The sequence below is a fragment of the Cherax quadricarinatus genome, chromosome 50 (assembly GCF_038502225.1).
Source record: "Cherax quadricarinatus isolate ZL_2023a chromosome 50, ASM3850222v1, whole genome shotgun sequence".
Lineage (NCBI taxonomy): Eukaryota > Metazoa > Arthropoda > Malacostraca > Decapoda > Parastacidae > Cherax > Cherax quadricarinatus.
The window spans coordinates 19,328,627-19,354,541 of NC_091341.1; the positions used below are offsets into that span (position 1 = coordinate 19,328,627).

The 25,915-nt window shown below is 39.1% G+C and overlaps 2 protein-coding genes across 10 annotated transcripts in view; one reads left to right on the forward strand and one right to left on the reverse strand.

The window, feature by feature from the left end:
• The window catches only part of GlcT (ceramide glucosyltransferase), a 128,202-nt gene extending 103,720 nt beyond the window's left edge, over window positions 1-24,482 (forward strand). For 2 of the 3 annotated variants that reach the window (XM_053785941.1, XM_053785940.2), the window contains exons 4-9: window positions 3,733-3,835; window positions 14,569-14,783; window positions 16,327-16,456; window positions 16,790-16,940; window positions 20,021-20,210; window positions 22,293-23,876. In XM_053785941.1, the coding sequence (XP_053641916.1) occupies window positions 3,733-3,835; window positions 14,569-14,783; window positions 16,327-16,456; window positions 16,790-16,940; window positions 20,021-20,210; window positions 22,293-22,490 (987 nt within the window). In that variant the 3' untranslated portion in view covers window positions 22,491-23,876. Of the gene's footprint in view, window positions 1-3,732; window positions 3,836-14,568; window positions 14,784-16,326; window positions 16,457-16,789; window positions 16,941-20,020; window positions 20,211-22,292 lie in introns of all 3 variants that reach the window. The other variant, XM_053785942.2, reaches the window with a different exon arrangement.
• The window catches only part of LOC128695389 (phosphatidylinositol 4,5-bisphosphate 5-phosphatase A), a 127,397-nt gene that overhangs the window by 65,869 nt on the left and 35,613 nt on the right, over window positions 1-25,915 (reverse strand). The window lies entirely within an intron of this gene.

The following is a 25,915-nucleotide window of genomic DNA, read 5'->3' on the forward strand; positions in this document are numbered from 1 at the left end:
ACTTATACCAGCAGAAGACATTCTTGGTGTATAACTCCCCAGAGAGCTGTTAATCCAAGAAAACCAAGTAAAATGACTTATTTTCATTTGGGCTTTCCTATGATTTTATAAGGAAACAGGGTATTAACTTCCTTTATTGGGCAGCCAAGTTGAGCTTACTTGGACTAATGTGTGTTGTGCAAAGATAGCAGTTACAAACAGCAAGCATACACTGTAATGTTATTAAACTTTGGAAGCCTTATTGCCTGGATTAATATTTCAGGCCAGAATCTTCCTCTTCCATCCCCTTTAATGCGTCATTTCTGGAACTTCCACTCATTAATTTCAAGCTTAAGTCATTAGTTTCACTCTGTAATCCTCATGTCCATCTAATGGCAATTTTGTGCTAATTAGGCCTTCCCTAATGGAAAATCTGTCTAGCAGGGGACACCTTGATGCTATGGTGCTTTTTGCATCTGCTTAAAGCTACAAAACCTTTTTTCATTTACCATTTGGCTTTTATATTCAGTTGCTATAGTGAAAGTTATTGCTTTATTGACCTGGACCTGGATAGTGTTCCAGGTCCAGGTCATGGAGTATTTTTCGACAACAGTATTTTGTCTTTGTTCAAGTCAAGGGTATTGTGTATTATTTAATTGAGATACATGCAGTATGACTTTATATTATGTGCTATTTTTTTGGTCTATTTTGTACCAGGCAAAGACAGTTTTACCACTTTAAAACTCAAGATAATGGGATTTTGTGTACAGCATGGTATTGGTTCAGTCAAAAGGATTACTCACAATTTGAGGATTTGTGTTGCATTTTCTAAGCAGTTTTCAGTGTTATGAATTGTTGTTCCAAGCTCTTGCATTTAATAATTTTCTAATGCAAGACCTTACATAAATTGGGTCATTTTAAAGGGGTATATAATTATCATATAGCTGGCTGATAGGTTTTCCTGCTGTTTGAGCTCTCATTAAGGTGGTTTTTTTGGGGGCTACTCAGCTGCTCTTCCTGTTTTATGGTGAAGTTACCTTTTGAAAATAATAAAATATGAATGCCTTATACAGTGGAGCCCCAGTTTTTGTCCGGTCCGGTTATTGTAGAATTCATTTTTTGATCACTTTTTTTGGCAAAATTTTCCCCGTTTTCAAACTTCAAAAAACTCAACACCAAAGCAATGTTTCAAAGGTGCTTTGAAGTGACCTCAGACACTGAATTGACCCTAAGAGAGTTCTGGAGGAATCACTTCAATATCTTCCATTGCATAAGCCTTATAGATAAGGCTTGGCAGGGAGTGACTTCCAGGACAATTAACTCTTCTCGAAGAAAATTGTGGCCAGAATGTGTCCTTCAGAAGGATTTTAAAGGGTTTGAGGCTGACCCTGACGACCTTGTGCCTGTTGTGGAATCTATTGTGTCTTTGAGGAAGTCCATGGTGTTGGAGGCGAGTGGCCAGGATGTGGAAGAGTTGGTGGATAACTGCAGGGAAGAGCTAACCACTGAAGAGCTGCAAGACCTTCATCTGGAACAGCAACAGACCTTAGCTGAGGAAATCGCTTCAGAGGAGGAAGAGGAAGAGAGAGGGGAGAATGTGCCTTCTTCAGCGATTAAGACATTTGTGCAAGTTTTGTGGAGAAATATCACCCTAACAAAGCTGTTGCAAGCTGTGTCAGCAACATGTTCAATGACAGTGCAATGTCCCATATTAAGCAAATCTTAGAGATGCCAGAAACAGGCCTCTCTGGACAGATTTTTTGTGTGACAAGGTCCAGTGACTCTCAAGCTGGTCCTGATGCCAGTAAAAGACAAAGAAGGGAAGTAACCCCAGATAGGGCTTTGATACCTGAAGTCCTTATGGAGGGGGGATTCCCCTTCCAAACAATGACCTCTCCTCCCTCTCCCCTCCTCGCTGTCTTCCACATGCCAACAAGAGTATTCAATAAAGGTAAAAGTGATGTTAAATGTTCGTTTATCCATCTCATTAGTCATATTTATTTCTCATTGTTTTCTGTATGTAAAACTATAGTTATTCTCTATAAAACGTATTTTTGTTAATATTTTAGTGTGTGGTTGGATTAATTGGACTTACATAATTTCTTATGGGAAATATTACAGTGCACCCTAGACTAACGATAAAATCGGGTAACGATGTGTTTTTGCGTAAAAATATTGGCTTGACCAACGATGAAAAACTCGGGTAAGGATATTCGTCCTGAACGCGTCCGCCTGTTCGTCCAGCCTGTGCACCTCAGCTGCCCTGCCTTCAGCTAGTGTGCCATTGTTTACAAGCCAGGGCAGACGGTTCCATACATACATGCAATATATTTTGTATTATTCCATTGTTTTTAGTGCTTGTAACTGCAAAATAAGCCACCAAGGAAAGAAAGCTTCTAGTACCAACCCTGTGGTAAAAATGGTGAAATACTATCGAAATATGTGCTATCGTACCACGGTCAGCTGTTGCTGCACCACCGTCAGCTGCTGCAGTACCACCGTCAGCTGCTGCTGTACCACAGTCAGCTGCTGCTGCACCACCGTCAGCTGCTGCTGCACCACCGTCGGCTGCTGCTGCACCACCGTCAGCTGTACTACTCAAAGATGTGGAGAGAGTGTTGTTGGTGTGGCTTATGAGAAACAATTACCGAGAAACAATTAACCCCAGTGGGTTAGCCACCCAGGATAACCCAAGAAAGTCAGTGCGTCATCGAGGACTATCTAACTAATTTCCATTGGAGTCCTTAATACTGTCCCCCAGGATGCGACCCACACCAGTTGACTAACACCCAGGTGAATAGGAAAAAAATGCCTGGAACTAGTGCTCATATTGGTGAATTTAAGGCCAGCAAAGGTTGGTTTGAGAGATTTAAGAATCTTAGTGGCATATACAGGGTGACAAGGCATGGCGAAGCTGAAAAATTCCAACCTCAAGTGTTCAGTTGTGACAAAACAGGCCTGCTCTGGAAGAAAATGCCAAACAGGACTTACATTACTCAGAAGGAAAAGGCACTCCCAGGACACAAGCCTGTGAAAGACAGGCTAACTCTCATGTTTTGTTGTAATGCTAGTGGGGATTGCAAAGTGAAGCCTTTACTCATGTATCACTCTGAAAATCCCAGAGTGTTCAAGAAAAATAGTGCCACATCACTCATCAATACTACTCTTCAATAAAGGTAAGTGTCATTTAGTATTTATTTATGTATTTATTGTGCATGTCTCATTGTTTTCTTTGTAGGGAAATGTATATTTCATGTAAAAAAAAAATTTTTTTTTTTTAATACTTTTGGCTGTCTGGAACGGATTAATTGGATTTCCATTATTTCTTATGGGGAAAATTAATTCGGCTAAGGACAAGCTCTCTGGAATGGATTAAAATCGTTAGTCGAGGGTCCACTGTACTTCAGTTTTTGTACAAATCGGTTTTCAGCCAACCTTCTGGAATGGGTTAGAGACAAAAACCGGGGTTCCACTGTATAGTTTTTTGTATTCTTGTTAGTTAAACATTTATGGTGTAAAATGCATTTTTGTTAATGGGCACCAGTAAGACCAGCTACTTTATGTACGTATATTAATTATAATACTGTACTGTTTTAATAGCACAGCATCTGTATTGCTAAAGCCATTTTTTTTTTAACTGCTGATTTTGTGGATAATTGTAATATAATACAGGATGATAATATAATTGTAATTAGCTTTTAACATGGTACAGGGCTGACAAAAGGCAAAAATTGAATTTTTTTGTATCTGCAGTTTGAGCTGCTATTCTGTGTTCAGGAGGAGGGTGATCCTAGCATCATGATTGTCCAACAGCTGATGAAGAAACACCCACATGTTGATGCTTCCTGTTTCATAGGTGAGACATTGTGGTTTTGTTCTTCCCTCAACACTTCAAAACTAGAAGCTTGGGTTGGGAACTAAGTTTGTCATAATTGACTTAGCAGTCACTATGAATGGCTGAGACACCTCCAGACTTCAGTATTAGAATTTAGTTTGCATGAAAAAATAAAGATTAGAAAGACAAAATAAGGACTGGGATAAAAATGGGTTGGGTAATTTTGTAGAGAGATTTAGGGATACAAGTAGATGAAAGTAAATAAAAGAGGTATTTGTACCTGGGGGATTTAGCCCTTCCCAGTGGCTGCACCACTGTTGGCAGCCATTTTACACATCTGTAAACCAACCTCGAGTCAAAATTTATCTTAAAAATTACAGCTATAGTTAAAATGCAGGTTGAGGACACTTCTAATTCCAAGTTTAACTCCTGCAACCTAGATTTTATTTTTTATTTTTACATTAATGTATTGAGCTTCAGTATTCAGTAATGGACAAGAATGCTGTAAATAGCTGCCAAGAGGAGTTTGGTTAAAATAAAAAGTGGATTGGTGTCAAACATTAAAAATTAATGTAGCACCTAGTGCTTCATAAGTTCTACTTTATGTATGGCTGTGGTGTAGTTGTAAGCATGCAGCCTGGGACTTGTCAACACCTTAGTTAAAATATCATAAGTACGTAATCTGTTTAGGATGTTGATGTATAATTTCATATTAACATAACTTTTTTTTTTAACACACCAGCTATCTCCCACTGAGACAGGGTAACCCTAAAAAGAAGAAACACCTTTATCATCACTCACTCCATTACAGTCTTGCCAGAAGTACAACATTACAGCTCAGGTACCCCTCCATACTGCAGTATCCCCACCCCTCTTTCATAGTGCAGGCACTGTACTACCCACCTCCTGGACTCAAAGTCCAGCTAACTGGTTTCCTTGAATTTCCTTCGTAAATGTTACCTTAATCACACTCCAACAACATGTCAGGTCATAAAATCCATTTGCCTCAACTCTTATCTAACATGCTCACACATGCCTGTTGGATATCCAAACCCACTCACATACAAAATCTCCTTTACCCCCTTCCTCCAACCTTTCCTAGGACAACTTTTACCTCTCCTTCCCTCCACTACAGATTTATACACCCTCCAAGTCATCCTATTTTGCTCCATCATCTCTAAATGTCCAAACCACCTCAACCCCTCCTCAGCTCTGTGGATAATACTTTAGTAACCTCACACCTCCTCCTATTCTCCAAACTACAAATTCTCTGTATAAAATTCACACCACACATTCCCTCAGCCATGATATCTTCACTTCCTCGAGCCTCCTTATCACTGGGGTGTTTAAAACCCATGCTTCACATCCATATAAGAGTATTGGAAACACTGTTCTCTGATACATTTTCCTTTTTGCCTCCATAAATAACATTGTCTCCAAAGATGCCTTGGTGCACAACCCACCTCAGTTTTCCCTCATCAGTTCTGTTCACTTCATCTTTCATAGACCCAACTGCCAACAAGTCCATTCTCAAATATCTGAACACATTCACTTCCTTCATACTACTTCCTCCTAATCCGATATCTAATCTTTCATTACCTAATTTTCTTGGTGTACTCTCATCGCTTTGCTCTTTCCTATGTTCACATACATACCCTCCCAAATTCATCTACTAGCCTTTGCAACTTCTCTTCAGAATCTCCCAAAAGCACTGTGTCATGAGCAAAAAGCTAGTGTGACCACTTGAGCATTGTATTAGATTCTTTATCTTTTAATCCCGCACCTCTTCCCAACACCCTATCATTCACTTCTTTTACATCCTCTTCTACAAATGTGTTAAACAACCATGGTGACATCATGCATCACTGTCTAAGGCCTACTGTTATTGGAAAATATTCTCTCTCTCTTCAACATACAGTAACCTGAGCCTCGCTATCCTCATAAAAACTCTTAACTGGTTTAAGTAACCTACCACCTATTCCATGCACTTGCAACATCTGGCACTTGCTCTCTATCCACCCTATCATATGCCTTTTCTAAATCCACACATCCAGCAAAAACTTCTTACCTTATATCTAAATATTGTTCACCCATATGCTTCAATGTAAACACTTGGTCTACACATCCCCCAGCCCTTCCTGAAACCTCCATGTTCATCTGTGATCCTGCTCTCTGTCTTACCCTTTAATTTTTTCAGTACAAACTCTTACCATGCACTTCACCTGTGTTGCAAATAAGAAATTTTTTTAAAGAACTTCAGAATGTGGCCTGTTACCATTTATTTCTTATGCAACAAGATTTTTGGATCCGAGTTATTTAAAGTTTTAGAGTCTAGGGGAAATAATTTCAACTGGGAAACTCCATAGAATAATATTCAAATTTATTAAAGTATTTAAATACAATACTTTATCTTCTCATTGTAGTTAATGTACTTAATACTTTGTACAATAAATTTACCATATACATTTAGTTCAAAATCATTGAAATGTCACATTAATAAGGAAGTTTAATTATTCTTCCTGTAATTCAGTCTTCAATAACATTTACGTCTTTGTCTTAACGAGACTGTAAACTCAAAATACAAAAGGTACAAGATTTAACAAGACCTTTGAATCTGGCCGTAAAGTATCTCTATGGATTACTGAACTGACCAAGAATATAAATATCAAAAGAGTCTTTCAAAGCAATGAGGAACAAACTGAGTCAGCTCTAGAGTCCAATTCTCAAAACCATTCAACTGTACACCGTAAGAGCCAATATACGATCAGTTGTCAGGGCTAGAGCAGGGAGCAGACTTCCATTTTCAGTTTCAGCTAAAGGAAGAACTGTCGTAACTGGTACGATACTAGGGTGGTAAGCCTTAAGTTGGTTTATGTGATAAGTACGTTTTGCTTTTCTCTTTCCTGGAGTTTGTAGTACGTAATTTACCTCATTGAGCCGCTCAATCACTTCCAAAGGACCTTCGTATCTAGGTTGCAGAGCGTGTCCAGGTAAGAATTTCTGTGCCATCACACTGTCACCTGGTTTGAAGAAACGAGAGCATGTGTGTTTGTCATAACAATGCTTCATCTTGGATTGGGCCTTAGCTAAGTTTTTTGAGGCTAATTCCCTCAGTTGTGACAAACGCTTTTGCATTAGAGTTGGAGTTGTTTTAAGCGAGGGTTCAGATTTTCCGGTCCATGAATCTTTTAGTACGGCGAGGGGGCTGCGTACTTGGTGTCCGTAAATTAATTCAAATGGACTGAACCCAGTGCTTTCTTGTTCGCTTTCCCTTAAGGCGAACAAGAGGAATGGTATTCCTTCGTCCCAATCTCTGGGAAACTGCTCGCAGTACGCTCTCATCATTGATTTTAATGTTTGATGAAATCGTTCAAGGGCTCCTTGCGACTGAGGGTGATAAGCAACAGAAAATACGGACTTAATTCCGAGGCGAGATAAGGCATCGTGAAACATCTTAGAGGTAAAATTTGAACCTTGATCGGATTGAATTATTTGGGGAATCCCCACCTGTGAGAAAATTTTTTGCAAAGCTCGAACAATGATGCGAGAATTAATTTTCCTCAAAGGGATAGCCTCTGGATATCGAGTAACGACATCCATAATTGTAAACAGATATTGATTCCCTTGTTTAGTCCTGGGTAACGGACCAACACAATCTATTATCAGGCGTGAGAAGGGCTCACCACTGACGGGAATCGGAATGAGGGGAACTGGTGGAGGTGTGTGCGAAGGTTTGCCGGTCACTTGGCAGACTTGACAACCTTTTAGATAGCTTTCCACAGTCTCCTTCATTCTGGGCCAATGAAAATGCTTGGCTATTTTGCCCAGCATTTTCTTTACTCCTAAATGTCCTCCCATGGGACTGTGGTGGGCGAAACTAATAGCCAATTCTCTAAAGGTGCTAGGTAGCACTACTAGATGTTTGCTGGTAGACAGATGATCGTCGGAAGACAAAAGAGACTTTTCCTTTCTCATTAATATACCATTAGCAAGATAGTAACAATTGTCCAGGTCTTGGGCGTCGTCTTCTGTAAAAGCTATCTCTCATAATTTCTCTAGGGATGGATCAAGGAACTGATCCCTTATTAAATCTTCTTTCGATAGCATTTTAATATCAAAATCTTGAAAAGGGCCGATCATAGAATATTTCAGATTTGAAGATCCGGGTTGTAAGGATCAGCTGAACAATAAATCGAGACCTAAATCTTCGCCTTCACTTAGGACTTCAGTTGATAAAGGATTTTGAGGCGCTCTAGACATTGCTCTAGTTATAACATTGAGAGGAAATAAGGTAGGAGCCTCTTTTCGAGCTTCTGTCAGTAGAATTATCAATAACTAGAGGCTCTCGGCTTATACCAGGATAGTCTAGATCATTGCCTATGAGTAAGTCAACGCCCTGAATAGGAAAAGTTTCACTGGATATACCTACCGACACAAAGCCAGTATAGGTTGGTGTTTGGATGTATATCCTGTTAAGAGGCACTCTTATAATGGCGCCTCCATAGGCTTCTAATAAGACGTCTAGCTTTGTGCGAGTCATATCACTCACGGGAAGTATGTCCTGCTTCAACAATGTTAAATAACTTCCAGTATCACGGAAGGAATTAATTTCAACTAATTGAGTCTCGTCTATTCCAACTTTCACTTTAGCAAAGTAGGGACTCATAGCTGAGTGAATATCTTTTTCTGAAACAGCTCTAGTATTGAGTCATCTAGAATGACTACTGATTCGTTCTTGTGAACCTTGTTCGGTACTAGAGTTCAGTTTCTTTTGAGTTGTCGATGAAGATATTACCTGAGTTGGGAAACGAAGTCGCTCATTCCTGGTATCCCTCTCTAGCCAATAACAGTGTTTCCTTAAATGCCCTTTCTTATTACAATAAGTGCAGTTCAATTCACTGTTATGCCTTAGTGGTTTTGAACTTTTCCTAGAGTTAGATCTAAATTTATTATTAATGGGCGTGGAGGCATCATAGGAGGTTGGGCAAGGATTCTGTATGCGACGCATCTCTGTAAGATTGGATCGTCCTTTCTTAGGGGCATATTTAGTCACTGTTTCCTTACTTTTTGTTTCGCCAATCAATTGTTGAGATATTTCATAATTATCGGCGAGCTAGGCTGTTTCTAGTATATTTACTATGGGGCAACTAATCAAATACCTATGCAAGTCTTCTGGTAAATTATTATAGAAATCCTCATGCAGGATCAACTGGGAAAGACTTTCCATAGATTTACAGTTAGAAGCTCTACACCATCTCTCAAAAGCGATTTTCTTTTCACGAGCAAAATCTACATACGACTGAGTTGGCTGGCGTTTTAATGCTCTAAAGGTTTTTTGATAACTTACTGGGAGGAGATCATAAGCCTCTAGGATAGCCTTCTTAATGGAATCATAATCCACATATTTCTCAAAAGGTAACGTAGCCGTACAACTTTGAGCTTTACCAGACAACGAAGTATGTAATAAGGTTGCCCAGCGTTGTCGGGGCCAGCGCATAGCACGTGCTTGATTCTCAAAGACTTCAAAATAAGTATCTAAATCTCCGTCATTAAACCTTGGAACCATAGATGCAGCTTTTTGTATATTGAAAGAATCATTTGAGGATTCAGTACATCTTTCACTCACATTTCCTTGTTGTTGTTGTCTTATATAGCGGAGCGTTTCCCTTTGAAAGTCTTCTTCATTTAATTTACGCTGAGCCTCAATTTGAGCAGTCTGTAAAATAAATAGTCTCTCTAATTTCTCAAACTGACTTTGAGAAATATGCCCCAATGGTATCGAAAATGAGGGAATTGAACTGGCGGTATGTGGATATTCCTTTGGACGTGCACCTTGGTGAGGGCCAGGCTGACCAATAATAGGAATTCCTTCAGTAACGGGCGAATGCCGAACAGCGGCTGCACCCTGCAGTACTTCATATCTCGACTGGTAGCTTACTTGAGAAACTAAACTTTCAGTCAGAATCTCCTGCTACATGATGGTTAGAGGCCCCTGGAAACAATTTGTTTCTAATTATTGCCCTTACGGTATTGGCTGTGTAATATCTATCGTATGGTACTCCCAATTTACGGGCTATCTGCCAGCACGTTTGAAGTTTCAAGGAGTCCAGCTTTGACAATGTTAAATCTTCAAATAACTCTTTAATGTGATCTTCCATGATCAATATTTTGAAATTAACTAAAGATAAATTCCCAGTATATAACTTTAATATTGTTCTTTTGATCAATGTCTTAGAACAACAGAGATACCGGACAGGCCCCCATTTGTTGCGAATAAGAAATTTTTTTAAAGAACTTCAGAATGTGGTCTGTTACCATTTATTTCTTATGCAACAAGATTTTTGGATCCGAGTTATTTAAAGTTTTAGAGTCTAGGGGAAATAATTTCAACTGGGAAACTCCATAGAATAATATGGTAAATTTATTGTACAAAGTATTAAGTACATTAACTACAAAGAGAAGATAAAGTATTGTATTTAAATACTTTAATAAATTTGAATATTATTCTATGGAGTTTCCCAGTTGAAATTATTTTCCCTAGACTCTAAAACTTTAAATAACTCAGATCCAAAAATCTTGTTGCATAAGAAATAAATGGTAACAGGCCACATTCTGAAGTTCTTTAAAAAAAATTCTTATTCGCAACAACCTGGTATACTCAACAGATTTATTTCCTTATAATTCTTACACTCTCTCATTTATCCACATACACACATGCACACACATCGCCAGAAGCACACATTAACCAGATAACTGCTGCGGCATATGGGCGCCTGGCAAACCTGAGAATAGCGTTCCGGTACCTCAGTAAGGAATCGTTCAAGACTTTATACACTGTGTACGTCAGGCCCATACTGGAGTACACAGCACCAGTTTGGAACCCACACCTGGTCAAACATGTCAAGAAATTAGAGAAAGTTCAAAGGTTTGCAACAAGACTAGTCCCAGAGCTAAGGGGATGGTCCTATGAAGAAAGGTTAAGGGAAATCAGCCTGACGACACTGGAGGACAGGAGGGTCAGGGGACATGATAACAACGTATAAAATGCTGTGCGGAATAGACAAGGTGGACAGAGACAGGATGTTCCAGAGATGGGACACAGAAACAAGGGGTCACAATTGGAAGCTGAAGTGGAATAGTCTGGCAAGCGATGTAGTGGAAGCAGGAACTATACATAGTTTTAAGACGAAGTATGATGAAGCTCATGGAGCAGGGGGAGAGAGGACCTAGTAGCGCTCGGTGAAGAGGTGGGGCCAGGAGCCGAGTCTCAACCCCTGCAACCACAATTAGGTGAGTACAATTAGATGAGTACACATGCACACATATTCTTGGACTGCAAGAAGGCGTTTGACACAGTTCCACACAAGAGTTTAGTGCAAAAACTGGAGGACCAAGCAGGGATAACAGGGAAGGCACTACAGTGGATCAGGGAATACTTGTCAGGAAGACAGCAGCGAGTCATGGTACGTGGCAAGGTGTCAGAGTGGGCACCTGTGACCAGTGGGGTCCCACAGGGATCAGTCCTAGGACCAGTGCTGTTTCTGGTATTTGTGAACATGACGGAAGGAATAGACTCCGAGGTGTCCCTGTTTGCAGATGACGTGAAGTTGATGATAAGAATTCACTCGATCGAAGACCAGGCAGAACTACAAAGGGATCTGGACAGGCTGCAGACCTGGTCCAGCAATTGGCTCCTGGAGTTCAGTCCCACCAAGTGCAAAGATAAGATAAGATAAGATTTCGTTCGGATTTCTAACCCCGGAGGGTTAGCCACCCAGGATAACCCAAGAAAGTCAGTGCGTCATCGAGGACTGTCTGTCTTATTTCCATTGGGGTCCTTAATCTTGTCCCCCAGGATGCGACCCACACCAGTCGACTAACACCCAGGTACCTATTTACTGCTAGGTGAACAGGACAACAGGTGTAAGGAAACGTGTCGAAATGTTTCCACCCGCCGGGAATCGAACCCGGGCCCTCCGTGTGTGAAGCAGGAGCTTAAGCCACCAGGCCACCGGGCCAAAGTCATGAAGATTGGGGAAGGGCAAACAAGACTGCAGATGGAGTACAGTCTAGGGGGCCAGAGACTACAAACCTCACTAAAGGAAAAAGATCTTGGGGTGAGTAAAACACCAGGCACATCTCCTGAAGCGCACATCAACCAAATAACGGCTGCAGCATATGGGCGCCTAGCAAACCTCAGAACAGCATTCCGACACCTTAATAAGGAATCGTTCAGGACCCTGTACACCGTGTATGTTAGGCCCATATTGGAGTGTGCGGCACCAGTTTGGAACCCACACCTAGCCAAGCACGTAAAGAAACTAGAGAAAGTGCAAAGGTTTGCAACAAGACTAGTCCCAGAGCTAAGAGGTATGTCCTACGAGGAGAGGTTAAGGGAAATCAACCTGACGACACTGGAGGACAGGAGAGAGAGGGGGGGACATGATAACAACATACAAAATACTGAGAGGAATTGACAAGGTGGACAAAGACAGGATGTTCCAGAGATTGGACACAGTAACAAGGGGACACAGTTGGAAGTTGAAGACACAGATGAATCACAGGGATGTTAGGAAGTATTTCTTCAGCCACAGAGTAGTCAGTAAGTGGAATAGTTTGGGAAGCAATGTAGTGGAGGCAGGATCCATACATAGCTTTAAGCAGAGGCATGATAAAGCTCACGGTTCAGGGAGAGTGACCTATTAGCGACCGGTGAAGAGGCGGGGCCAGGAGCTCGGACTTGACCCCTGCAACTTCAACTAGGTGAGTACACACACACACACACACACACACACACACACACACCCCAGGACCCCAATGGAAATAAGTCACTCTGACTTTTTTGGGTATTCCTGGGTTCTCTACACATACGCTGCTATGTATGATAATCTATGTAACTGTATTTGTGTATACCTGAATAAACTTACTTAGACACTCACACTCTCTCTGCCAATCCCTAGGTACCCTTGCCCTCTTCCATACAATTGTTGAATAAATGCACTAACCACTCCATAACTATATCCCCACCTACTTTTAACTGCTTTACCCTTTTTCAATCAACCTACTGCCTCATGCACCTTTCTCATATTCACATCTGGCTCTTCCTCACTCTTAAAAGATGTTATACCTCCCTTCCCAGTGCATGAAATCACTGCCTCCCTCACTTCATCAACATCTAACAGCTTAGAACATTACCTCTATCTTCCCATTACCTCTACTCCCTTTATAATAACCCCCCATCCTTTCCCTTTTAACTGTTAAATCTATTGTTATAATGTGTAAATGTACTCTGTGTTATGAAGAGTGTCTGTGGGATGAGCTACTGTAGTAGAATTTCTAGCAAGGCAGTGGTGCTATAAGCAGTCATGTGTACTGTACAGCCCAACATTTTGTTCATGCTTTTCTTGGTGTCAGGAATTTTGACATGCTAGCATTTATGAAAGGATTCAGAAAGACCTGTTAACCAGACTTGAGTTCTAGAGGTAGGAATTACAGTGCCTTGAGGTTGTGGTTTGAAAAGTCATTTGAACTGTGTTGGTTATGTATTTCTGGCAAGATAGCTATTAAATAAATGATGGGTGATGTGTTTCCTTTTTTGGGTTGCCTGATCTTGGTGGAAAAATGGCTAATGTAATGTAAAATAATAGTTGTAATTGTTTAATATGTAGTGGTAGAGTATTTTAATTCATTTAAGGTACTGTATTGAATGAGAGTCACCTAAATAGAAGATGTTTATTATGCACAAAAAAGCAAATTCATGTATTTTTTTTAAAGTACAGTGGACCCTTGGTTATCAGCCGTAATCTGTTCTAGAAGCTCGGCCTGAAACCGAAATGACCAAAAAGCGAAATAATATTTCCGATAAGAATTAATGTAATTACAATTAATCCATTCCAGACAAAAATATTCACCAAAAAATTATTAACAATTAAATCAGTATTACATACCTTTATTGAAAACTAATGCTAGCTTCTGGAATGCCTGCTACACTTCCTGCATGCCTGCTACATTTCCTGCATGTCTGCTACACTCCCTGCATGCCTGCTACATTTCCTGCATGTCTGCTACACTTCCTGTATGCCAGTTACACTTCCTGCATGCCTGCTACACTCCCTGCATGCCTGTTACACTCCCTGCATGCCTGCTACACTCCCTGCATGCCTGTTACACTCCCTGCATGCCTGCTACACTCCCTGCATGCCTGCTACACTTCACGCTTAACTTCCATGGTGTTTCTCACTTTCTTTACCACAGGAACTTTACTAGGAACTTTCTTTGGAACCATGGTTACTTATTTCACAGTTGCACTGCAAAAAAAACACAAAAAACAATGGAAAACAAGCAAAATGTTTGGATGTATGAGCAGAAGCTTCCTCACACACTGAAAGACAGCCAAACTGACACACAAGTGGCCCCAGCCAGCGGACGAATGTGTCCCAAACGACCGATCACCAAATTAACGGCCGATAACCGGGCGCCGAAAAACCAGCTGATCACCGAGTTAGCAGATAACAGACGCAGCCGATAACCAGGGGTCCACTGTACATACATTAATTTTTTCACAATAGGAGCTAAATGAACTTGATAAATATGTGAATGTATTTCTATATTGTACATGTATGTGCACAACAATCACAGCTTATCCTCCAGAATATTGTACGGTACTGAAAGTCTTGTGTAAACTAGGCTGGGGGAAAGGTAATGTAAGCTTAAGGTGACTAATAATATATTAACTTTTAATTGTACAAACACAGGTGGTTTGGAGGTGGGTGTGAACCCCAAAATCAACAATATGCAGCCAGGATACTTGGCAGCCAAACATGAGCTGCTGTTGGTGTCTGATTCGGGTCTACTCATGAAGGAAGACACACTTACTGACATGGTTGCTCATATGACCCCTGATGTTGGTATTGTCCATCAGATGCCCTTCACATGTGACAGAAAGGGCTGGCCAGCTATACTGGAGAAGGTAGTTCTTTGATGAGTACTGTGTACATGTGTTTACTGGTGTGTTATGTGTTGTGCTGTCTTGTTGGTCTACAGACTTACTGATGCTAAGGTTTTTGTGTATGTTCAGCATTTCTGTGTATGAGGGGAAACTTTTTTTTTTTTTCTTCATGAATTCTTGTTGGATTGTGAGTAATAATGATAAGTTTAGGTTACATATTTCATGATTGTCAACAAGATATTCTTGGCTTATGGGATAGGATCAGTGTTTCAGGGACTGGTTATAGACTATGCTGTACTTCTGCATGTATGGACTGTGAGCTTTCATGGGATGGACTGTGGGTCTTCAATAATATTTCTGTGTTACTACACGTGTTATAAGGTTTGGGAACAAAAACGATATTACATGGAGAGTATTTTGAAGCATATCACAATACTGCTGGCATATGCATTTCTAATATTCCACCTCACATTTTAACTCCTTTCAGTCACTTGAATGTCTTCTGCCCTTAGGTTTCTTGAACATTAGCTTTGAGTGATAAGGTACAAGAGTTCCTACCTCTTTCACTTCATCCTTCTAGGTATTATAACTAATTCTCCATCTTGAAATTTAGCATCAGCTCAGATGCCTCTATCTCTCTTCCCTCTATTTTTAATTATACCATCTTCCACTTTTGTTTCCAACTGACCCTTCCTCTAAAACTTTACCATCCTGACTTTAGTGATGAAGGCAGAGGTGAATGCATTCCACCTTTCTTTTTTTTTCCCTGACCTTCCTAGGCACAAAGGGTCATTTTTTTTTTACCTCAAACTAATACAGATTTCCTGTGCTTTATGCAACAAATGGATTTCAGACCTATGGCACATGAATTATGCTCAAATCAGGCCATCAGCCAGGGAAAGTGCCTAGGCTTAATTCCCCAAAAATTCCATCAGACCCAAATAATAATTATAATAATGATGCTTCAAGACAAGTCTCCTAGCTCATGATCTCTTCTTATATAAAATTTCTGAAGCCACCCCTGCCATCAATACCTAACATAATAAAAATATTCAGTATGTTTTGAGAACTGCACTGATCACATATGGTGAATGTAAATTACTTACACAAAATTACCGTTAGAAATAAAATATATATGTATAGTAATAGCAAATTCAAGGTTCTCTTGCATAAAGCAAAAGAACCTTGCTTCTGCCATGAATTAACTAACTTTTCATATGAACCCACTCTTTCCTTTCCTAAAACCATGTAAATAAAATTCAGATCAGTCTAATATGCTGTGAAAAGTGTTCTGATACTGGAATTTTCCCTCCTGCATTATTTGTTAAATGATCAATAAAAACAAACACAGTATTTATTAATATTCATACTTCAGTTATATCAAAGCTGAGCTGTTACTTTCTTACCCAAGTATTTTTCATGACATACCACTGTTGTTCATGTTCTATATATGTATGTGTGTGAGAGACAGAAAAATTGTATACAGTACAGTATGTATAATACTGTAATGTGTCATCCTATCACATAGAAGCTAAAGAGTGATTCCTATTTCTCCATTTGTCAGGTATACTTCGGGACTGGGCACGCAAGAATGTATCTGTTTCTGGGCCTATTGGACGCTCTTGGCTTTGGTGTCAATTGCTGTACCGGCATGTCCTGTCTGATGCGAAAAAAAGTGCTGGATGAAGCTGGAGGTTAGTGTATAGGCAAATGTATACTATTACAGTGATGTTATTGTTTATTAAGTTTTCTTACTCTTATACTGTACACTACTTATAAAACATATTAAACTGATTTTGGTCACTCACCACTACAATAAAATAATAAAGGAATTTGATCTCTTGGGTCATTTCAAATTTTTCTGTAGGCAGAATAGGGTTGCATATGGATCATTTTCTTGTAGGTTACATATAACTGTTATTGAGTAATGGTTTCAAATATTGTATTATGTGATATTGTAATGTGATATGTTTAGTTGTTAATATGTTTACTTTTTTCATTTACATATTTGAATCTTTTTCTATTAGGAATTAGTGCTTTTGGCATATACTTGGCAGAGGATTACTTCTTTGCCAAGTACATCCAGGACCGTGGCTGGGGTATTCGCATTGCTTCACAACCTGCCTGGCAAAATGCTGGCATCTGCAGAGTCAAGACATTCCTCTCCAGACTAACAAGGTTTGATATGTTTATTCACAGGCTTTTTGGATGTAAGAACTTGCCTAGGCTTCTTTTGGTAGATATAAATTTTTAAATGCAGGTGATGAGCTACATATGTATCAAAGGTTTTTGCAAAGTATATAGTATAGTAGAACCTGTGTTTGAACTTAATTGGTTCTTAGGTGGTGTTTGAACTGCAAAAAGCTCAGTGTCCAAAACAGTATTTCCCAGGCTTTAATTATCAGCCTCACACACTGGATGTTGAACTGGCTCTTCCAAAAGTCTTTGAGAGTTAGGTCAGTGTCAGAGGTGACTTCAAAGTACTTTTGAAACAGGGCTTTCATGTAAAGTTTTTTATAACTGAATTTTAAAAAGGTCACTGCATTAAGACTCCAGAAAAATGTTCAAAGGCTGGGTCAGTTTTTTCTGAACAGAATTATTTGAACTCTGGTTTGTCTGAGATCTGTTATGTTGAAACACAGAGGTTCCACTGTATCTTCCTTCAAATGAAGTTAATGATTTCATGCAGGAGGCAGGGAGGAATATTATCTGGTAGGAGGAGGAAGTGGGCAGAGGTGCTTAAAAGCAGGTGGGAAATTTTAGAATGATTGGTGCATTTATTTATCTGTAAAAGAATGGAATGTACATAAGGATTGCTAGATAGCATAAATGGTTCTTTTGCATAAAGGAATGGGGAATGATAGAATAAATATCATAGGAGAATCGGGTTACTGAACATACTGGATGAGGTTAATTATGTCATTATCTGCAAAGGATGTGCTTTGAGGCTGGCAAAAAGCTCTTGATTCAAGGAGTCAGAGGTGTCCTACCCTTGAGCCTCATTACTGTACCTCCTAATACCTGAATACTGTACGAGTCTGTGGATTTAGCACTTTCCCACTAAAATAGGATGAGCTGGGGAAGGACAGAGTAGAATTTCAGAACAAAGTTAATTGAGGAAGGAAAGGGACTGTATGGATCAAGTGTGTTAAAGCATTTATTGATAAGCATTATTTAGATAAGGAGCTAGTTATTGCATTTATGGGGTTGGGAAAGTTGCATGACTGAGTGGATAGAGCATTTATAATTATTATTCCCCTATGGATCTCGTTCTCCCCTCCTAAATATAATTATTAATTATTATTATTATTTTTATGGAAGTGCTAAATCTATTTAGCATCATAAACAGATATCAGAAGAGCCAAGTGCTGTAACTGGTACTATAACAATGACCACAAGGACAACAGGAGAGTTGTATTTGGTGTAATACAGGATTCCAGTTGCAGAAAAAAAAATCTGTATTAAAAGTCAAAAATATGATTTCAGTGTATTGTTTAAACATCTTAAATCTTCATTGTCAAACATTAAAGTACTGCATTGCCCCAGTATGCTTCTTTCTGCACATGTTCATTACATTTAATACAGTACATCATGTATGCATTAAGAATTGTAAGCTCGTGTATTTTCTAACATATAGTATTGCTTATAATATATATCATACACTATAATGCAGTAAAATGATTAGCTTATTATGTAGTGCATTATTTTACTTTTACATACAGCCTCTCCTCACTTGGCGACATACTTGTTTACCGACGCCTTGAACTTACGACAGGCTCTCTCACCAGTATTCATACCTAAATAATGTTTATTAGAGCTCCTCTATTCTTTTTATTTCAGTATACAGTACACTACTGTATAAACATTTAAAAATATGCCAGAAATGTTATAAATGGTGCATGGTGATATTGAAACAATATCAGAGATGGTTGGCACAAACTTACTACCATTATAGTATGCTCCTCACTTAACGACGAATTCGTTTAATCCTTACAGGGTCAGTGTTATACTAGTACAGCTTGCACGCCAGGGTTGGTGCCATACTAGTACACGTAAATTCTAGCGCTTTCAAATCTAGCGAGAGAAAGCTGGTAGGCCTACATATGAGAGAATGGGTCTGCGTGGTCAGTGTGCACAGTATAAAAAAAATCCTGCAGCACACAGTGCATAATGAGAAAAAAAAAAAAAACTCCGGCCAAGTTTTCGGTTTAAAACAGCTACTTTGCAGTGTATTTTCATGGTATTTATGGTTTTATTCTCATTTTCTTGGTCACATTTTATAGAATGGAAGACACATTACAGAAATTGAGATGATTTTGATTGGTTTCACAATGAAAAGTACCTTGAAATTGAGCTTAGAGTAGCAGAAATGTTCGATTTTTGCCAGTGTTCAAACGTAAACAAATGCCACGCGTCCAATACACGTCAACTGGTGAGTCTGATATTCTTTCACAAGTGCGCTGATATACCATTTTTACACTAATACAGTAATCTGCATAACAGTAAATCTTCTATTTTTGGGATAACAAAAGTTCAAAGTGGAAAGCAAAAGAAATTTAAGAGGGGCATGGAGACGTGACTAACGAACAGAGAAAATGTTATTTTAGTGCCAGGAATGTCTGTCTTGTTTATTCTGGACCCTATTTTGAAATTTGTGTGAAATTGGCAAAATTGCCAATTTCTGACCACTTTATTGGATAGTTGAAATCAGTAATTGGCTGGTTTCTTGTACTCATTCGATAGAATAAATGGAGTTCTAACGAAATAGCTATGATTTTTGTCAACTGGTACATTGAGTTTGGCCGAAAATTGGGCTCAAAGTGGGCAAAATCGCCGATGCATAAACATCGTCAAGACCGCTAACTTCACGAGAGCACAATTCTGTAAGTTTTCCATCAAATTTCATACTTTTGGTGTCATTATGATTAGGAAAAGATTCTCTATCATCTCATAAGAAAATAATTTATATTTTTTTGGAAAAAAATTTTCGACCCTGAGAACAAGTTTAGGAGATGGCCTCTCGAACCTGAAAGGGTTAATGACGTGGTCTCAGGGACAGAACTCTGTCATTAAGTGAGGAGAGGCTGTGTTTTATTCATGGGGATGCTAAACCTGTTGGGGTCATAAAGTACCTTGGGAATAAGAGGCAATCAGATCTGATCCAAGGAAAGGGAGGACGGCTCCAATTCCTTGGACCAAGAACCCTTTATTATCAAGGCTCCTCCTTGAAGGGGATTTTAACAGTATAAATTTTTCAGATGGTGTAAATTACGCATAGCAATGGTACCTCACACAATATTATTGGAACCATTTAGTGAGTGTATGGTACTAGGGCTGGTGGTATCATGGGCTGCCACCGTCTTGCTGCGGGCTGACTACCTCACATTCTTTCTGTTTCACACACTTACATGGTCCCTTGCTGATTGGATCATGCTCAACATTGTGCAGGTAACAGTTTAACTCATGGTTGTTGGAGTAAGGGTGTCATTATCATACGTTACCAGTAGAAGCACTAAATCTCTATAGAGTAATTACAGTACATGCATAGTACAAACTGATATAATGATTACTATATATAGTAATTATTATAATTATTGTAAACTGTATCAAAATAATGTTACATTATATTACAAGGTTGTAATAATGAGAGTAATATTTTGAAGAGAAGATTTTCGAAGTCTTGTTTGAAAAAGCAAATGTTTGTAAAGATTTTATTACCATTTAGTGAGGGGCAGAACGAAGGGGAGGTGGGGGTTGGGTGGCTTAAGCCCCCCAAATAAAAATAGTAATAATTACACTGCTTTAAAATAGGTCTCCTAGCCTTCCCCTTCCAACCAGATAGCCACCCCTAAGTGCACACCCCCACCAGTACAGGAATTATGGCACTGCCCCCTGCATACAGCCATGCATGTTAAAAATAGTGTAAGGAAGAAATACGTAGTTTAAGCCAGCCTGCCATAGTGTTTGAAGAAAGAAATTTGCAGTGATGTTATAAAAGAGCTAGCACCAGAATCGTGCAGTTTCCTGAAATTATTTGAAGCTTTATTAGTAAATGTCATGCATATTTTCCAGTACTAATCTGTAAGCAGTGTTTTTGAAGCAAAGTTATGTATCATGTATGAGCTGTATAGCCCTTGTGGCTTAGCACTTCTTTTTGATTATAATAATAATATGTATCATGTGTTACTATGCTGTATGTCTATATATCAGTAAATGTTTAAATCTAGTAGATTTTGGATTATCAGCATATATCCTTTGTTAACATAATTCCTGTAACAGGACTAACTTTTTTTTTAATATTTTAGTCAGTGTAACTTTTTTTTTTTTTTTTCCTTTTTTATCAAGGCAGGGTGACCCAAAAAGAAAATACTTTCCTCATCATTCAACACTTTCACCTCACTCACACATAATCACTGTCTTTGCAGAGGCACTCAGATATGACATTTTAGAAGTCCCTCCAAACTGTCAATATCCCAAACCCCTCCTTTAAAGTGCAGGCATTGTACTTCCCATTTCCAGGACTCAAGTCCGGCTAACCGGTTTCTCTAAATCCCTTCACTATATATTACCCTGCTCACACTCCAACAGCTCGTCAGGTCCCAAAAAACAATCATCTCCATTCACTCCTATCTAACACGCTCACACATGCTTGCTGGAAGTCCAAGCCCCTCGCCCACAAAACCTTCTTTACCCCCTCCCAACCTTTTCGAGGATGACCCCTACCCCTCCTTCCTTTCCCTACAGATTTATATGCTCTCCAAGTCATTCTACTTTAATCCATTCTCTCTAAATGAGCAAACCACCTCAACCCCTCTTCAGCCTTCTGACTAATACTTTTAGTAACTCCACACCTCCTAATTTCCAGACTCCGAATTCTCTGCATAATATTTACACCACACATTTCCCTTAGACAGGACATCACTGCCTCCAGCCACCTCCTCGCTGCAGCATTCACAACCCAAGCTTCACACCCATATAAGTGTGTTGGTACCACTGTACTTTCATACATTCCCTTCTTTGCCTCCATAAATAACGTTTTTTTGTCTCCACAGATACCTCAACGCACCGCTCACCTTTTTCCCTTCATCAATTCTATGGTTAACCTAATCCTTCATAAACCCATCTATTAACAAGTCAGTTCCCAAATATCTGAAAACATTCACTTCTTCCATACTCTCTCCAGTTTTTCTTTATCTAAATCGTTTGATACCCTCATCACCTTACTCTTATCTATGTTCACTTTTAACATTCTACCTTTACACACCCTCCGAAACTCGTCCACTAACCTTTGCAACTTTTCTTTAGAAGCTCCCATAAGCACAGTATCATCAGCAAAGTAACTGTGTCAACTCCCATTTTGTACTAGATTCCCCATAATTCAACCCCACCTGTCTCCCCAACACCCTAGCAGTTACTTATTTTATAACCCCATCTATAAATACATGGTGACATTACACATTCCTGTCCAAGACCTACTTTTACCGAGAAGTAATCTCTCTCCTACATTTTCCTTTTATTGGTTATAAAAAGTTTATTTGTTTACAGAATGGGCCTCCTCCCTTTAGCAAGTTTGAGTTTGTGATCAGCTGGTTATTCCGAGAAGTAAGTGCACTCTTCATCTTCCTCCACGCTATGTGGAACCCGGTAATCAGCTGGCGTACTGGGTCCTTCAAGTTACGTTGGTGGGGTGTGGCAGAACCTGTCAGTAGCAGGGTTACTGTGATGTAAATGAGTTTGGCAAAATTGTAATGAATGAATAGCTGTGTGGTATGTAGCAGTCATATTTCATATGACCTCAGAAATGAACTGTTTTCAGCTTCTCTATATGTGATGTGTATGGAAGCTTTAACTAAACCAAGAGCAGACCCAAGATGGGAAACTGTCACGTATGGTCTCTTACTGTCATCTCCTTCACTCTTGAGATGGATAAAGGAATCTACAATAACATCTGTATTGTAAGCTTCAACAAAGTTCATAATGAATCTTAGCACAATACTTTAGATTGTATTAGGGATGCATAAAATGTCCCAAGGTGTTGCCTGATTTTACCAGGTATGTATAGTTGCCATTTCCAGGCACTGGAGGCACATATTTCATGTTGGTCCATATTGTGACAATAGAGCTAATATGCTTCACTTTCATGTGTGCTGATATTTGGCAGTGATGTAAAGTTAAAATGCATTTGCCATAGTGAAAGAAGGTACCAAGGTGAGATTTAAAAAAAAAACTGGTGCATTAGGAAAATTATCTTCATCTTGCCAGTATTATTATAGTAGGTTATGGATAAATAATAACCTTGTGATCCATCAAAGTTGATACACTTGCACCAGCCAAGTGTTATTTTTCAACATACTGGTAAGCATTTTTGTTTTACTGTATTTCAAGGTGGTACACAGTGGATGGGCATTATATGAGAGAGTCACCCTCATCAAGTCTTAATTTCTTGAAGTTGAGGAAAATATTTGACCCTTTGATAATATAGTAGTAGGTTTATGTTTAGTTTCAAGAGTACACAATGTGTTAGTTGACTAAATTTAAGTACAGCACAGTTTAATATGATGGAAAGAGCATTTGTTGAGCTGTGTATCAAATATGGTATCTAGAAAAGTACTTCACCTTGGTACACTAATTGTGATAATAGGCAAGTGATATTTGTATAGTACATGAACTGAGGGAGCTGCTATACATAACTTACAATTGCACTTATTGGAAGTTAACTTCCTTCACAAAGTAAAAAGCTAAAAGTACTTTTGTTGCAAAATTTGGGACTTGTAATCTTTCTTCAAAATTTATTATATTACAACACAGTATACATATAGTACTTATCATATTCATAAAAATGTGTAAATTCATAAGGGGCATTGTTTTCACAAAAAAATCTGAAACCACATGGATCATACAATGTACTATACAGTACAGAGCTGTATGACCTATACAGGTTTACCACATATTTTTGAATGATATACTGTACAGTATTTTGCATCACAGGTTAAAATTTTAATATTGTGCATAGTTTTCAAATAATTTTCGACAAAAAATACAGTACGTCATCAGACATGACATTTTGAAACCAAAGTATAAAATACAAATAAAGCAGTGTCAAACCAGATAAAAGATGTTTCACTACATATTCCATCCCTTGTATACAGGCTGTCATAAGTGACCATGATATTGTTTAATTTCAGGATTCAGTCAACAGCTAAATTTGTCATTAGCTAGTTTACCTGTGAAACAATGTACTTTAGTTTGAACAGACTACCAATGTAATACATTATGTGCAATGGGTAAAATCAGTTTTAGCCTACTGGTAACCAGACCTGGTGTGTAAGGGATATTTTCTAATCAGTGATTTATAGTTTATTTGTACAGTTTTTGTCAAAAAAAGAATGTTTGACAAAGTTGCACAAGAATTGGAAAAAAAAATTTGTCTATATGTAAAGTAAATGTGAGTAATAGGTCAAATGTACGTGTGTGAGCGAGAGGTCAATTCTCAGATCATGGCCCTGCCTCTTGCTACTTACCAGATTCACTCCCTCTTAGCCTTGTGGGCCCTATGGTGCCTGTTCTTACAACTGCATGGAGCCTGCCTCCACCATTACGTATTATAATCAAAACTGTGCCCATTTACCTTATGAATTCCCCTGAGTATTTTGTATGCTTTTACCATATTACCCTCTGGTTCTTCTGCCCCTCAATTTTAAGTCCTCATAGCTCTTGCCACCTAGCTCAGGAAAAAGCTTTGTTGCACTTCTGCAGTTTCTTTACATGCTTTGACAGGTGTGGGTTCCATACTGGGGCTGCATGCTCCAAGATGGGCCTAATAAAATGAAATGAAGCACTAAACCCAAAAGGGTCATACAGCCCTAAAGGTAGGAATATACAAAATGAGAAAAGTGCAAAAGTGAATACGAAGTGAATGGCAGGAATATGCAAGGGTAGGGGAGTGTGCAAGAGGAAAATTAAAATCACAGTTGGCATAAGTTAGTTCCTGTTACAAAGTCACTATGTGAGAGATGGAATTTTCAGTGAGGAGGATAGTTAACTGTATTGGGGCAATGGAGACATCAGAAGCAATTTCTTCAGGCCTGCTGAGAGACACGACAGTCGATTAAGATATGGTGAACTGACGATGCATCCTAGCGGTTCTCACAAAGAGGTATCGGATGCTTTTCCATGAGGTAGTAATAAGAACTGCATCACAAATGTGCAGTCAGGAGAGAGCAGTGGTGGTAAGATGGCCAGAAACCCAAACATGGTTTTGACAAAGTAATTTATTGTGGACTAACCCACACCACCATTTTTGAAGTTGTCGAGAGATAATTGAAAAATAGTCCAAGAAAGGAACACCCTTTATGAAATTGGGAGATCATAAACAGTAGGGGGTGTGTGGACCAGGTGTTTACAGTGAAACATATAAGTGAACAGTATTTAGATAAGGCTAAAGAGGTCTTTGTGGCATTTATGGATTTGGAAAAGGCGTATGACAGGGTGGATAGGGGGGCAATGTGGCAGATGTTGCAGGTGTATGGTGTAGGAGGTAGGTTACTGAAAGCAGTGAAGAGTTTTTACGAGGATAGTGAGGCTCAAGTTAGAGTATGTAGGAAAGAGGGAAATTATTTCCCAGTAAAAGTAGGCCTTAGACACGGATGTGTGATGTCACCATGGTTGTTTAATATATTTATAGATGGGGTTGTAAGATAAATAAATGCGAGGGTCTTGGCAAAAGGCGTGGAGTTAAAAGATAAAGAATCACACAAAGTGGGAGTTGTCACAGTTGCTCTTTGCTGATGACACTGTGCTCTTGGGAGATTCTGAAGACAAGTTGCAGAGATTGGTGGATGAATTTGGTAAGGTGTGCAAAAGAAGAAAATTAAAAGTGAATACAGGAAAGAGTAAGGTTATGAGGATAAAAAGATTAGGTGATGAAAGATTGGATATCAGATTGGAGGGAGAGAGTATGGAGGAGGTGAATGTATTAGATATTTGGGAGTGGACGTGTCAGCGGATGGGTCTATGAAAGATGAAGTGAATCATAGAATTGATGAGGGGAAAAAAGTGAGTGGTGCACTTAGGAGTCTGTGGAGACAGAACTTTGTTCTTGAAGGCAAAGAGGGGAATGTATGAGAGTATAGTTTTACCAACGCTCTTATATG